Source organism: Kryptolebias marmoratus, linkage group LG24 (assembly GCF_001649575.2).
Source record: "Kryptolebias marmoratus isolate JLee-2015 linkage group LG24, ASM164957v2, whole genome shotgun sequence".
Lineage (NCBI taxonomy): Eukaryota > Metazoa > Chordata > Actinopteri > Cyprinodontiformes > Rivulidae > Kryptolebias > Kryptolebias marmoratus.
This window is the reverse complement of record NC_051453.1, coordinates 5,999,217-6,013,396: the sequence shown is the minus strand read 5'-3', so window position 1 is coordinate 6,013,396 and position 14,180 is coordinate 5,999,217. Positions and strand designations below refer to the sequence as shown.

General features: G+C 40.7%; 1 protein-coding gene across 3 annotated transcripts in view; it reads left to right on the top strand.

Moving 5' to 3' along the window:
• The window catches only part of LOC108234352 (homer scaffold protein 3), a 42,815-nt gene that overhangs the window by 8,819 nt on the left and 19,816 nt on the right, over positions 1–14,180 (top strand). For all 3 annotated transcript variants that reach the window (XM_037974108.1, XM_017413489.3, XM_017413490.3), the window contains 3 exons: positions 6,488–6,644; positions 7,538–7,669; positions 8,088–8,195. In XM_037974108.1, the coding sequence (XP_037830036.1) occupies positions 6,488–6,644; positions 7,538–7,669; positions 8,088–8,195 (397 nt within the window). The remainder of the gene's footprint in view (positions 1–6,487; positions 6,645–7,537; positions 7,670–8,087; positions 8,196–14,180) is intronic.

The following is a 14,180-nucleotide window of genomic DNA, read 5'->3' as shown; positions in this document are numbered from 1 at the left end:
GGGGGGGGGGGGGAGCGAAGCTACGACAGTAAAGATATGGTGTTCAGGCAACGAGACGGTGAATAAGAACCTCTGTTCTGAAATCCACAGAGTATTTTTTAATTCTCCGTTGCAAGTTGAGGGAAAATGCAGATGTAAGTATGAATGAATTTTAATATTTTAGGCTTGAATGGATAAAAAAAAACCCTGTCTTTGTAATAAAGCCTTCATCTGGCTGCTTTTCCCTCTCCGTCCTACCCTCCTCCCACTAGACGAGCACAAGGACATACAGTAAATTTGGGCTGTAGTTTGCAAAAAGGCTGAATTATTAACAGTATTTCACTTAGGAACTCATTCCTGCTTTTATGGTAAATGTATGCATTACCTCACCAGCCATTAGGAGAGGAATTCTACTTCATTGAGGACATTTTACTGATAATAATGTCATTTATTGTCAGAAGCATTGAGGAATCATACGTCTAAAACCCCGAGAAATCATGTCATTTGTTGCTAACCCTTTAATAGGAACTTATTTTGCAGGATGTTTGTCTCTGGATTGGCTGATTAGTCAGACTGGCTGCACTCTTGAAGTTGCAGAGGTTACATCAGGCTGGAGATGATTAAAGTGGTCCTTCAGATTAAACATATTACTGATTAGGGCTGCAGAATATTAGGAAAAAAAAAACACTTACTGTTGAATGTTGCAATGATGATATCACCTCTCTGTTTCTGTCATCACAACATTCCTCGTTTTAGCATCAATCGTCTAAAACAGGAGTGGGCACCAAGGGCAGCGGGGGTCCATCGGATCGGCCAAATATCTTTCAGACAAACGGAGCATAAATGCATGGCCCTCGGAATATAATAGCATGTGATTTATTGCCACCCAAGCAGTCCTTTGTGAGTCTGATTCGCGCCCACTGATATTGCTTTGACAATAAATTTTCAGCCCCGTTAGTGACTTATTTAATTTCTGTGCAGCAGATTGTTTTCCACACGTAGACAGGTTTCTGCTTTGGAAACACTGAGATGCTGAGGAGTGTTTCTCGAACTTTCACAGTAAAACGGTACATTTAAAGGAACGGCATGGTGCAACTTTTTCTTTCTGGGAGTTTTACACTGGCTGGACGTGAATCACAACGCAGCTTTACACCCTGTTGCATCAATGCAGAACACTTCTTGTTTGCTTGTTTGATTCAAGAAACTTCCACAAAAAATAGAAATTTATCACCTGCCGCTGAAAAACCAAAGGTGGACGATAATATTTTTGCCCATGTCTGTATGTGTGTTCATGGATCTGTCTGCCTTATGAGTGGATTTTAATGAAATCTTCAGAAATGAGTCATTATGTATACATCTACAACTGAGTAACCTTTGAAGTCGACCCAATTCAAGATGGCCACCATAGCTAAGCAACCCTAGTAAACACAAAAATGTCTATAATTTGGCCTGTTTTATAGATGTTAAGCTAAAATGTGGTGTGGAAGTAGCTGAGCATTAACCCCACATCGTGCAACATTTTTGTTTAAAACTTTGGCACGACCTGCTGGTGTCAGCCCTGTCTGCCTGTTAACAAAATATCTTGTCAACCAGTGGACGGATTTTAATGAAACCTTTAGGAAATGGTCTCTGAATGTACAGCAATTGAATCGAATACAAGCTAATCTAATCGAATCGTCACAGCTAGTCTACATTAGCCAACACAAAAATGGCTATAACTGCAGATATGGAGCTAAAATTGAGTGTGTAGCTGAGGAGTTGTTTTTAACTTGGACTCTGAATGTGATCACATCTTGCAAAACCTCACAATATTTCATGAGATTATGCTTAAAGTCATTTATAAGGTTTGACTAAAACAGCTGCAATCCTTCAAGGAACTAAATCAATAAACTACCACACCTCCACAAACAACAGTAACAGGAAATGAGTTTGTGTAAAATCATGTCCAGCTCCGGGGTTGAACCTTTTTGAACACTTTACAGATTTAGCTTATTGAAATTTTGTGTGGACATTAAAAGGGAAGTGAGACGGAAGTTGCCCAACAGAAATAAGGAAGGAAGAAAAAGCAGAAACCGGAGTCAGTTTTATGACACGCATTTTCACTGTAATAATTAAAAAACTGAAATGTGGAGCTGAGCTGAAAGGCAGCAGAAGGTGAAGGAGATCTTTTCTCACAGACGTCTTTACAGACAGCAGGGAAGAGATGCACTGGCTTATTTCCATGTTCGAAGGTGAACGGGAATGAAATAATCGTTACCTCCAATTAAAGCTGATTTCTTGAGACGTTGCTGTCAGTTTAAATCTGTAAGAGATGTGATTTTTACACCGGCGGAGGCAGTGAAGTGTCGTCTGAGTTGTAATTTCAAGCCGAGCACGAATGCAGGCGGAGAGAACGCGGTGGCGAAGGTCAGAGGAGGTCTATTAGCGTCTCCTTGATCTGTGAGGGCTCCCTGTAGGAACCGACCAATCAAACGAGCCCTTCGGCGGACGACCTTTGCTGCCGGCAGCACCTGAAGACTGTTGTAATATTTTCTTGTCCTTTGGAGAAATGATTTCATCTGTGTAAATGTGAAAGCAGGAGAAAGAAGGCTGCTTTGTTTGGCCCAGGCTGACATTTCCTCCTGCCGTGTCCTCCGTCTTCATCCCAATCAGCTGGTCCTGATGCTGGAATGCAAGCTGAAGGCCGCGGGATTCCTGCTCCGTCTGGTGTCGGCGCCCTCCTGTTCGTTTGAATAAAGACTTTATTAACTTTCAGCCTTTTTTATAGAAGGAGAATGTAGAAAATGGAGTTCTAAAGCTACGAGAAGCGAATAAATACATGAGAAATCTGAACAGGATCAACCTTTACAGATAATCACAGACTTTCTGAGGGTTTTTTATATTCTTCACGTTTTTTTGTATGTTTCAGTCTTGTTTTGGTGTGAACATTACCAATGATTTGTGATGTGTGGATGTGATTGGTTGAACTTTCCTATTTAAGAAGCTTTTTTTTGTAAATCTTTTAAAACTGTTCGCCTGATGGAGGACAAGCCACCAAAGAAATTTCTGCTCCAAGTTTTAAAAAACATGCAGAAATGATCTTTTTTCTTTGGATCTTGCTGTCCTCCTACACCTGTTTTAGGTATTATGTGTGCAGAGTCTTTATTTGAGCAGCTGTCTCCTGCACTGTTTCCCTCTTGCAGGAGCTGATTTGATTAAAAGCCATAAAAAGCTTGCCGTTAATCAGATGAAGTGTGTTTTTAGCGTCAGACTCTGACTCTTCGTCTCTGCCCTGCGTTAGATTAGACAAGGCCCCGGTGACAAGCAGCTGTGCTCACCTCAGGAGGACGGTATAATCCAGATTTAATCTGCTCATTTCATCAAACAGCGACGCGATGCTTCCTGTCTGGCCTGATTAGCTCGACGGGCTTTTCACGGCAGAGTCGAGAGCGGCTCGAATGAGCGACTGCGTGACGGCTGAGAGCTGACGAGCTGTCAATCATCCACTCTCATTAAGATGAGAATATGATAGGAGGGAAATCCTGACAGAAGCTGCTTTACTTCGAATCCAATTCTCACTTTCCTCTTCATTTCTTTTTGTGTTTTTTTTAGCTTATTATCTATAGTGTTCCTTTTATTTGTTATGCAGCCAGATAACTAGTTTTTTGGGGTCTCATTAAGCGCTCCATGGTTCTGTTCGTGTCCCTGATTCACATCTGCTGTTCTGAGGAGTTTTAGCTCCTGACATTTAGATGAAATGCTTTCCGCAGCCCTCAGACCGAACTCTCCTGTCGCTGTTCAGGCAAGGAGAAGTCACCGACTGACCTGGTTTTCAGGTCAGGAAATTTAATAAAAAAGGTTTAAAGTTTGTTCATTCTGAGAAATCCTCTGCTCGTGTTTGATTATTGTGACTTTTCTGTATTTTTTTACAACAAATCCGGGCTACAATTTCAAGTGGAAATAATCTCAGCCTAATAATCCAAATCAGACGTGATGTGCTGTGGCGCCAGATATGATGTAATGATGAAAAGAATAAACATCTCTAGTTCTGGCGTTTTACTGACAGCAAATCAAACATTATCTGACATTGTTGGAGAGATTTTTATTCATGTGTTTACCATTATTACGGATGATTTAGGCGTAATCAGTCAGTCACATCGCTCTCGACGCCTTATTTACAGACACAGGAAGATTTCACATTTTCCCACTGTCAGCATCACTGTCTGCAGCATAAAGAGGAAAAAAACAAACAGAGGAGCATTATGACTTGTTATGGCTTTAAATGAAAAATATAATTGCTCTCATAAAAAGTTAGCAGCAGCAGAATTGCTCGATTTCTTTTTGTAAAACTGTTCCTCTCGACCATCATGTTCTCTGTCCTCTCTCTGAACATTCGTGGGAGGTTTGAGTTTTGGCATTTGATTATGATGATTTGAAGCTGGAGATGAACAAATTTGGACTGAAGGATAAAGCTGAAGATTTGTGCTCAAAACTTAATTTGATAAAATATCTTAAGGAGTGACAAGAAGTCCTTCTGGATTTCTGTCTGAAATCATACGTTAGTTGGTTTGGAGTTTGTAAATTGACTCCAAGCGTGAGTGTGTGTGATTGTTTGTCTCTTTGTTGACGTTACGACCGTCTCTCACCTAATGACAGCAGTCCGAGCAGCTCCCCGTCTTTCAACCTTCGGCCCAGCCAAGACAAAACTAATACAGCAAAGAAACGAAGAGAAAGATGTTAAAGACCTAATATCTGTTTATTAATGGAAATACTTTAAAAGGACCACTGACTGTGAGGAGTTGGTTTATCTTATTATATAATGACAAGTTAGTATCTCACCAAACTACTTGTTGCCTCAAAATAAGAAGAAAATAGACCAATTTTCAGTTTCAGACTCACTGAATTCTGAATGTTCTGCGTTTTTAGCTGATTTTTAAAACTGATGGCTCATTGTTGCGTGCACGGCTGTCAAAACTGTAATCTTGGCCGTGCACAGTATTTTATTTTATGATTTGATCTACTAAAGTACACTTTTGAAATGAAGATGGGTCAATTTGGACCAGCCTTTCAATAATTATTATCATCGGTGAGACATTTTGGAGACAGTTTGCAGAGAAATGCTACATTTAGAGCCGTTAGTTTTCATCTGACTGATGCCAACGTCTATTTATTTAAAGCAAATAGCTTTGCATTAAAGCCACTGCGTGCAGGCCAGCAGTGTAGATCTGACGCCTCTTAAATGGTAAAATAATACAGAATAATTACATGAATTGCTCAACAGATGTACTGGGGGAGACTATATACCGTAGACGGCCTACTTTAGTAAATCTTTTTTTAACAGCTAAGCTCTGCCCCACTTGTCTGACTTTTTATGTATAAATTAATAGATAACTTGGAAAAACTTTGTAGCGACCAAGCTCTGCATGAAGTTACAATCAGAGGAATGTCTCTATGTTTCAGGCTTTCTGGAAACTTATCATAAAATCACATTTACTCCTAAAAACTTAAATCCTGTTTGTAAAACTTAATATTTAAGTATATTATTCACACAGACACATCTGAGCTCCTTTAACAGGTAAAAATGCTCCGTTTTGTATTTTTTGGTTTAGTGTCCACTAAACTAAAGTTAACCCAAATTTATTGTATTTGTAGCTTCAGTTGTCCTCGACATGAACCGCAGCATTTAAATCTGCTTTCTTGGCCGTGCTGCTGTTGTCTGTTGTCCATTGTCTCTTCAACAATATGTGCAGGAAGAATGATGTCCTTTGTTCGAATGCAAATGTTCCGTAATTCCCATTAAATCCAGCCGGGGCAGCTCTTCATATAGCCAGCGCTGACCCATATAAGAGGTATTTTCTGTTGCTCAGACAAAGACCAGAGTCCCCTCTCCGTGCACATTATCCCCATTAATGTTGTATGTAATTGACTTTGGCGTAAACGGCTCATTGCATACGTTAACATTGTTCAAACTCTGTTAGCTGTGTAATGATGCAAGAATCCACCAAAGGGCCTCTGTGGTCCCTCGCTGTCCTGAGAGCTTCTTCCAACTATTTGTCCAAAAGTCTGCAGTTTGTCTTCAAAGAGAACAGAACAACTAATTGGACGGCTGGAGGTTAAAAAAAAAGATCTTCACATCCAGACAGCTTCAATGACCTCGAGGTCTTCGGGAAAACCAAGGTGATGTTCTGAGTTAGCCTTTAAGGTTTGATCTAAAGGGTTACAATTAACCTAGTTTAGAAATACAGCTTTAACATTATTAATTAATACAATAATTTATACATTTGCATCAAATTTTATTTCATTTTACCTTAATTCTTGTTATCAAAAGCAAGCTGCCATCTCTGATTTTTTTGTTTTGTTTTCTGTTTGGAAACAGGAACACTTTGGAGGACTAAAAGATAAACAGTTTGTGTTTCTGGGATCACTTAAAATGGACGCCGCGTCTCCCGGGCTTAAAACCGATTATAGCATTTTGTGATTTAATGTGGCATAAAGTGATTTGTTCTTTACTTTTCTCTGCGCTTCGAAGGGAGCAGCCCATCTTCAGCGCCAGAGCTCATGTCTTCCAGATCGACCCGGCCACCAAACGGAACTGGCTGCCGGCCAGCAAACACGCCGTCACCGTGTCCTTCTTCTACGATGCCAGCCGCGCCGTCTATCGCATCATCAGTGTGGGCGGGACTAAGGTGGGCGCAACACATCTGCATTTATAATAACATGCAATCCTGCTTTAGTTTGTGGCTTTTCCTCATTTGTTACACTGGATTAGTGCTTCTCCTGTTATGCATCTTATTTAGCTCACTGTTCAGGATATCTGGGTATTCCTCAAATACATGAAAATGTTTGCTGTCTGCAAGATGCACATGTTGTCAGCAGAATATTTATATCCTGTTCTTGCTGGTAATGCTGCATCCACCTCGATGCTGAAGCTCCTGGGAGTCCGGACTCCAACATTGTTAGTGAGTAAAACTTGCAGAAAGCAGACATTTGGGCCAAGTTTCCCCCCCCCCTCCTGAGATTAAAAGCTTTTGGATGAGGAACTAAAAAAGATCATTTTGGCAACAAATGATCTGACTGCTCACTTGGGAATATTAAAGCAACAACTTATTTTGACACAACAACAAGCTCGTTCTTTGTTCTCTCTGTGTCCTGGTTGTTCGCTCTCCGTTGTGGATATTTACCCACAGGGGACCTAAATTCAGATTTTAAAAAGCAACTTGTTAGGATGCTCTTTTGTATTGATAAACTAACCATAAAACTCATTTAATGACTGTTTTATTAGGATGAGCTGTAATATTCAAAATATTTGGTCATCGGTGACATTTTTATATAAAAAAACGACACTCAGCTGTAATGATTTTGACATTTAATTGCACTTTTTATTCTGTTTTTTATAAATTCATGCATCAAAGTAACCCTTGACTCCTGAAACGTTCAGATTTCTGTGAAATGGGAGTTGGTCTTGTTCTTTATAATGTACTTATTTTACTTTTTATCGCCTTCAACGATCCCCTGAGCGCTCTGCAGCGTTTACATAAAACACGACACGTTTAACCACCTGTGTTTTCTGTGGAGTCAGGCCATCATCAACAGCACCATCACCCCTAACATGACTTTCACCAAAACGTCGCAGAAGTTTGGTCAGTGGGCAGACAGCCGGGCGAACACCGTCTACGGCCTGGGCTTCTCCACCGAGCAGCAGCTGCAGCAGGTAAAACCCTCGAACGGCCTCGCAGTCTTCCAGGGGGACAGCCGAGGGTCTTATTTTAGCACGACTGCTGCTGCATTTGAGTCGGGAAGTCTGCTCTTATAAAACGTGCGCAGAATTCATGGAGAACTTGACCTTTTCCTTTTGCAAATATGTGGATTTTTGCAAATACGTTTTTGTTTAGTGGCATTCATTTATATACAGGGTTTGACCTTTTTTCGTTTCTCCTTTCTTCTCACAAAAGACCTTATTGTACACGATAAAAGAAAGTGGTTGAATATCTCACACTGCAGCAGAAAATTCATCCAGTGTTTGTGTTATGAAGCTCCGTGATAAATAAAAAAGTGTTGCTGAAAGGTGCAGAAAATGATGCTTGTTGCTCAGAGTTTGAGTTCCTCCTCTCCTCTCCTTCCACCTGCAGTTTGCGGAGAAGTTTAAGGAGGTGAAGGAGGCGGCTCGTCTGGCCAGAGAGAAATCGCAGGAGAGGTTCGAGCTGGCCAACCCGGCGCTCAACATCGCAGCTCCTCAGGTGAAGCATCTTTTCATTTACTAAAACTCTGCCTATCAGACTGAAACGGACCATCAACCAATTTTCAGCCGGCAAAGGAAAGGTTACTACCAGAAACTAAAAATATAAAAACAGTTCACAACAGATTATTTAAATTTATTTTTTTTACACCAGTTCATCCATTCAAAAGACAATGATTTTGTCTATGTTGCTAATTTTACGGAATGACAGTGGTTCCCAAAGTTGGGGTCACAAAATATTAAGTTTGGGGTCTTTAGATGATTTCCAGAAACAAAATTAAATTTAAAAATAATTGCTAATTACATTTTTTTTTTTTTTGCCAGAATTGTTGTGAGAGATAAAATGTGTTATTATCATAAGGGTGTTTTCTGTTGTTCTAACCCTTGTTTAATGGAGCTAATTGTAATGTTTGCATACTTTAACCAAACATAGCTGCGGGTCACAAGTTTCTGCTGCTTTTATTTTGTGGGTCGGACGCTGAGAAGTTTGGCAATCGATCGCTGATTTCTGCATTGATCCAGAATCCTCCACATCGGCATCACGATGTGCTGTAAAGTCCAGGAAAGTGAACACATCTGGTAAACGGACAAACGGTTAGAGGAAACATCATATTAAAATGAACCATAGTAATTTTCTTTTCATGAATCTGGATTAAAAAAATCACCAAAAACACGGTGGTCTCTGTAGCCTCAGGGTTAATGTGACAGCAGAGCAGTGGTATCCAGGGCTTTTGTTTCTATTTTAAACATATTTAAATTCATGACAGATTAGTTGGATCTCCATTATTCTCCCATTGGCTGACTCCATTAAACGAGTCCATGCATTACAAATGATGCGGTGCTAAAGGTGTTCAGAGGGTCAGGATGACTGGGCCCTGAAAACGAGTGAGGCATCGAGAGGAAGGAGAATTAAAAAAAAGAAAAGGGGAACCGGAGGAGGGAGCTGAATCATCTATAATTGAAAGGAATCTGGCTGATGCTGAACGGACAATGGCCAGCTTTCACCGTGCCGGTGTCGGCGGGTTCGTGGTGAACTTGTTCGGGTTCAGGTGAAGAAGTGAAAGTTTGCTTCTTTTTGTTATAAAAGCCACCGCCACGTGGAGACATTTTTAATAGGATGAGGTTTTACCCTCCTGTGGCTTTTTAGGTCAAATTGACCCGAAATTACAAGAGCTTCTCGTCCTCGCTTCAGTGACGAGGGCTTCAGGAGGGTTAATGGAGCAAAATCATTACAACACGTAAAGTACAACCATGTTTGGAGGGCTAAATTGGATAAAGCAGGGTCACATATAAAAATAGATAAAACTGCCATCCTTGTTTATTAATGACTTCTTCGGAGTGGTTTGAAAACGGGCCGAAGTGCCTGCTAATGTTTTTGTGTTTGTGTTGAGGCTTAACAAAGAGCCACTCAGCAGGTCTGGGAGGCTGCAGAGTCACGCTGCCAACAGCGACCTCAGCTCGGAGACACTCCGATAAGAGCTGATGGTGCGTCTCAGCTATTTATTTTGCGAGGCTGTGAGAAAACACTCCTGGATATAATAACACGGCGCATCAATACCGATAAGGTCAGCGGCACGAGGAGGCCGGAGCAGAAATAGAGCCATATTTTATCACAGTCTGTGACATTTATTGGCCACTCTTTGGCAAATATTGTTTTCAACCAAACCCAGGACTCTTATTCTCAGGGTGTTGATGCTGAAATTAGCTGAAAGGAGATGTAAGATTAGAAGGTCAAAGGTTATTTTAGCTGTTGAGATTTTATCACATAATGTTGTACGACTTTCCTGAAGTCTTACAGAGAACTACTTACTTTAATGACTTGAATAATAAATTAGAGAGGACCTCAGAGAGGGTGTTTTCTGCAGATCTCTCCGGCTTCCATTAATATTATTTATGAGTGAAGTTGTCAGGAGCAAGGAAAGATAAAATTATCACGTTTATTAACAATAACTTGTGCCACCCTGATCTGTGGCACAATTTATTTATTGTAGCTTTGCTTCTTCAGCCAGGATATAAAAATCATTAACCACAGGGCTGCACTGGGATTTTTCCAAGGAACTTCCATCTTTCATCATCTTTTCTATTCTTCCCCCTTGTTCCTACAGAGAAAAATATTATTTTCAAACCGAAAACATTTCAGACCCTTTACCCAGAAGTGAATGTCCCAACAAGACGTTCACCTCAGGCCTCATGGCAGTGCAACAAAAAGCAGAAGGAAAAACAAAACCCAAATCTGAGCTTGCAGCACATTCAGTATCTTCTGTCTAAAAAGAACGGGTCAGAGTGGCTCAAGCTTGGAAGTTGATGTTGGACCTTGATAAACTTTCCTAAATTTGGCTCTGTGTTTCCGCTGAGGATGGGAATCTTTAGGCACTTCACGATTTGATTCTATTATGATTCAGGCGGCTGTAATGCAATTATAACACGACTATTGATGCATCCATAATCACACCTGAAACAAAATCTCGAGCACAGAATCTCTCAGGTCTGAAAGAAGCTAAATATTTGCTCTCCACTGCAGTATAAAACCTTCTCATTTTAACAAGACAATGAAGAAAAGGAGCGAACGTCCTGAGTACAGTACGCTTTCTTCTGTGTTGGTCTCGTTGTAAAGCGTGGGAACGGCTGTGTTAGTGTCTTTGCACAAGCCCTGGTTTCCAACCACTGAATGCAGACACAAATCCTTCACAATAAAAGCTGCAGTGGACTTTGTAATTCTCTTTACCTTTTTGCAAGTCAGGTGGAAGGTGACAGCGAGCACCATTGGCTGTTTTCTCTTCCTCCTTCTTGTAGAAACTTGTACACACTTTGTATATAGTGCGGCTCTTGTCATTTTTTCTTTAACCTCATAGAAGTTGAAACACTTCCAAACACTGCCTTTTAGCACAGAAGGAGCTGTTTGTATGTTTTTGGGCAGCCATCTAGATCAGTGATTCCCAACCCTGGTCCTCGAGGAACACCATCCTGCATGTTTTAGTTGAAGACCTGCTGAGGAGCAAGGAAACAATGAAAACATGCAGGATGGTGTTCCTTGAGGACCTGCGTTGGAAACCACTGATCTAGATGACGTGTCTCTGTGGTGTGCGTGCCAAAAGATGGTCCAGGCCTCACTTCAGAGTTGCATCTGAACGTAACGTTATTACCATTAAATAATAAGTAATTAGAATCATTCATGTCTGCATCACAGTGCATCAGAAAATAGATTATAAGCCACGCCCCTCTCCTGGAGTCAGATCTGAGTCCATCTGTGCAACATCTGAAACTTGGCCCCCAGTTGGTTCAAACAGGACAGCGGTCCCAAACTCAGCAGCAAATCTACAACAAATACATAAATAAACACCAGAGTTCAACAGTGGTGGCGTGCAGAGCCTCGGTGGTTTTTATGTACATACCCTAAGAGTTGTTGCCAGAAATCCAGATCACCCTTCAGCTGTCTGTGAGATTACAGACTTCCTCGTAGGGACGACGAACAAATACAGCGAACTGCTGAGGATGTGAAGAATGTCGTGTGCTAGAAGATGGCTGACTCTACCACTGTCACCAATGTCCATTTGTCTTGGAAAATTATGGAAAATAAGATGTTTGCTGTTTATGAACACAACAGTTATTCAGTTTTTAGGATGTTGTTATTTGTAGCCATTCCTTTTTCTGATGTTAAAGTCTTGATCCTGACTCCTCTGCGTCACATTCCTTATCTGCGCTCCACTCCGGAGTAATCCAAGCTGCCAAAACTTATCTCACATCAGCAGCCTCTTCATGTTTAGTGCAAGTGGAGAAGGGCAGCTAGATTTTAACCGCTAACATTTTAACCATTTAGCAAACAATAAAGTCAGAGACATTTAAAGAAAAGACAACAAGAAAGAGCAAAAGTTCATTTTCCTTTTTTCCCTGTGTTGATATTGGTCTTCCCAGCAGCTTAACGTGTGTGAAATGGATTTCTTGCCTCTGCATGTCTCCACGCTGGCAGGCTGGAGTTGCTGCAAGGATGTTGCTTCAAACCGCAAACACAAAGCAGACAGAAACACCGGAATCAAAACCAAACTGAAAAAGCAATGAAATATTTAACATTTTGCTAACAAAACTTTGTGAGAAACGTCCTGTATTCACTCTCAACTCTGTGCAAATCAAGCGTCCTGTGAAATGAACTTGTGTGATATTTCCCAGAAGTGTTTTTATGGTCTGTGAGCTCGTGACGGTGGGGAGTTTCTGAGGTAAGGTGCCAAATACTGATGGCTGCTTCAGTGTGGCTGTAATATTAGTTAGGAGCTCCGTCAAGGCTGTGCAGCTTTTCTGAACAGTTGCAAATATGTGCGAACAGGTGGAGGGTTTCCACAGAAGGCACGGGTTAATTCTGGCTAACTGTAGAGTGGTAAAGCTGCAGGAAAACACCCCGAGCTCACGTCCCTGTGAATAAAACCGGTTCCTGTGAATAAAACCGGTTTATTTCGCCTCAGCCCTGGTCAGTGAGCGCTGACAGCTCTCTGTGCGTTGCTGTATCTCTGCAGCCCACGGTCCTCACCGAGCTCACGTGGCGCCTCTGATATGTGAGTGGCAGCAGGGGATCTGCATGCAGTAAAGCTTCGGCTTTCTGCCTTATTTACACAGCTTACACAGGAGATGCGGCAGGAGATTGGGGAAGACGATGAGCTGGGAGTGGAGGAGGAGAAACGGCGGCACACAACTCACGAGTGCAAAGATAATTAGAAACAATCAGAGTCATGGAGACCAGTTACATTTAATAAAATGTTTTAATGTTAAGGCTTTAATGCTTGTGACATCAGTTACTCTAAATCATTCATGCTTTATGTGTTGCTCAGTGAAGCACACATTCAGCTGATATATAATATAGTCATTTTAGGTCAAATATACAGCTTTATCTTTAAATATGATGGAGTTAGATTACATACTGGTACATGATTTACAAGCTCTGCCTCAGTGATCAATTATATTAATAAATGCATAAAAAAGCACACAAATTTGTTGCATAATTAATTTTTCTTTAATCATTTATTTGGTTACTTTTCAGAAAAACAATAGACAGTTTTTAAACAATCAGTATTTGAGGAATTATTTCAAAATAAAAATGAAAGATTGCGGAAATAAAAGCTGCAACATCTAACAGTTTGCGAGTTAATTAACGTTGTGATATTCTGTTTTTCTGCAGCGATAATGCGAGTATCTCTGATAATCACTCCAGAATAATGGGTGATTTTGTTGGGAAATGCAGCCACGTGGGACGTAAAGTCATAGAGAACAAAAAAAAAAAAAAAAAAAGTTTTTCTGTCAAATCTTTTGTTTTGCTTTCCGTACTTTCAGTGCACCGAGCATGAAAGCAGTTCTCCTCTGAACTGATTTCTGTAGCTTTGACTTAACGTTGTGTTTTAAGGATACTTTTAATCCAAAATTCATTCATTCCGTGTGAAAGGCACGTCTTCAGCTGCTGTTGTACGGTTTATTTACCTTTCAGATGAGATATAATCTGATCTGGTTTAGAAGATGAATCTGAATCGACCCCTAAAAGTTATTTATTGAACGATTCCAGCTTTTAGCGTCAGTCGTTCCAAATGACAGATATTAACACAGATATTTCCAGATTATTTATGTTTTTTGTGAAGAAGTCATATAAGCTGCTGATAATGTTAAAACAACATCTAGCCCCAGTGTGATCTGTTGTTTGGAAACCATAAAACTAGACAGGAAATGTAAATAAACAGTGTAATCTCCCCCTTATGACAGGTAACAGCTGTTCTATCTGCAGAATGCAGCTCCTTTTTCCTCCATACATGATGAAATCTATTCAGAGGCTCGGAGGAAAACCACGCATCAATATTTGAAAGCACACACTCGGCATTAAAACCAAAGAAAGAGTTGGAGCTGCGTGTGTGTGTGTGTTCAGTGAGTGGGACAGGTGAGTCAGGGGACGTCTGCGTGGACCCATGAATAAGTCAAACAGAGTTTCAGTAAAAAGACAGACTTTATAAAGCTG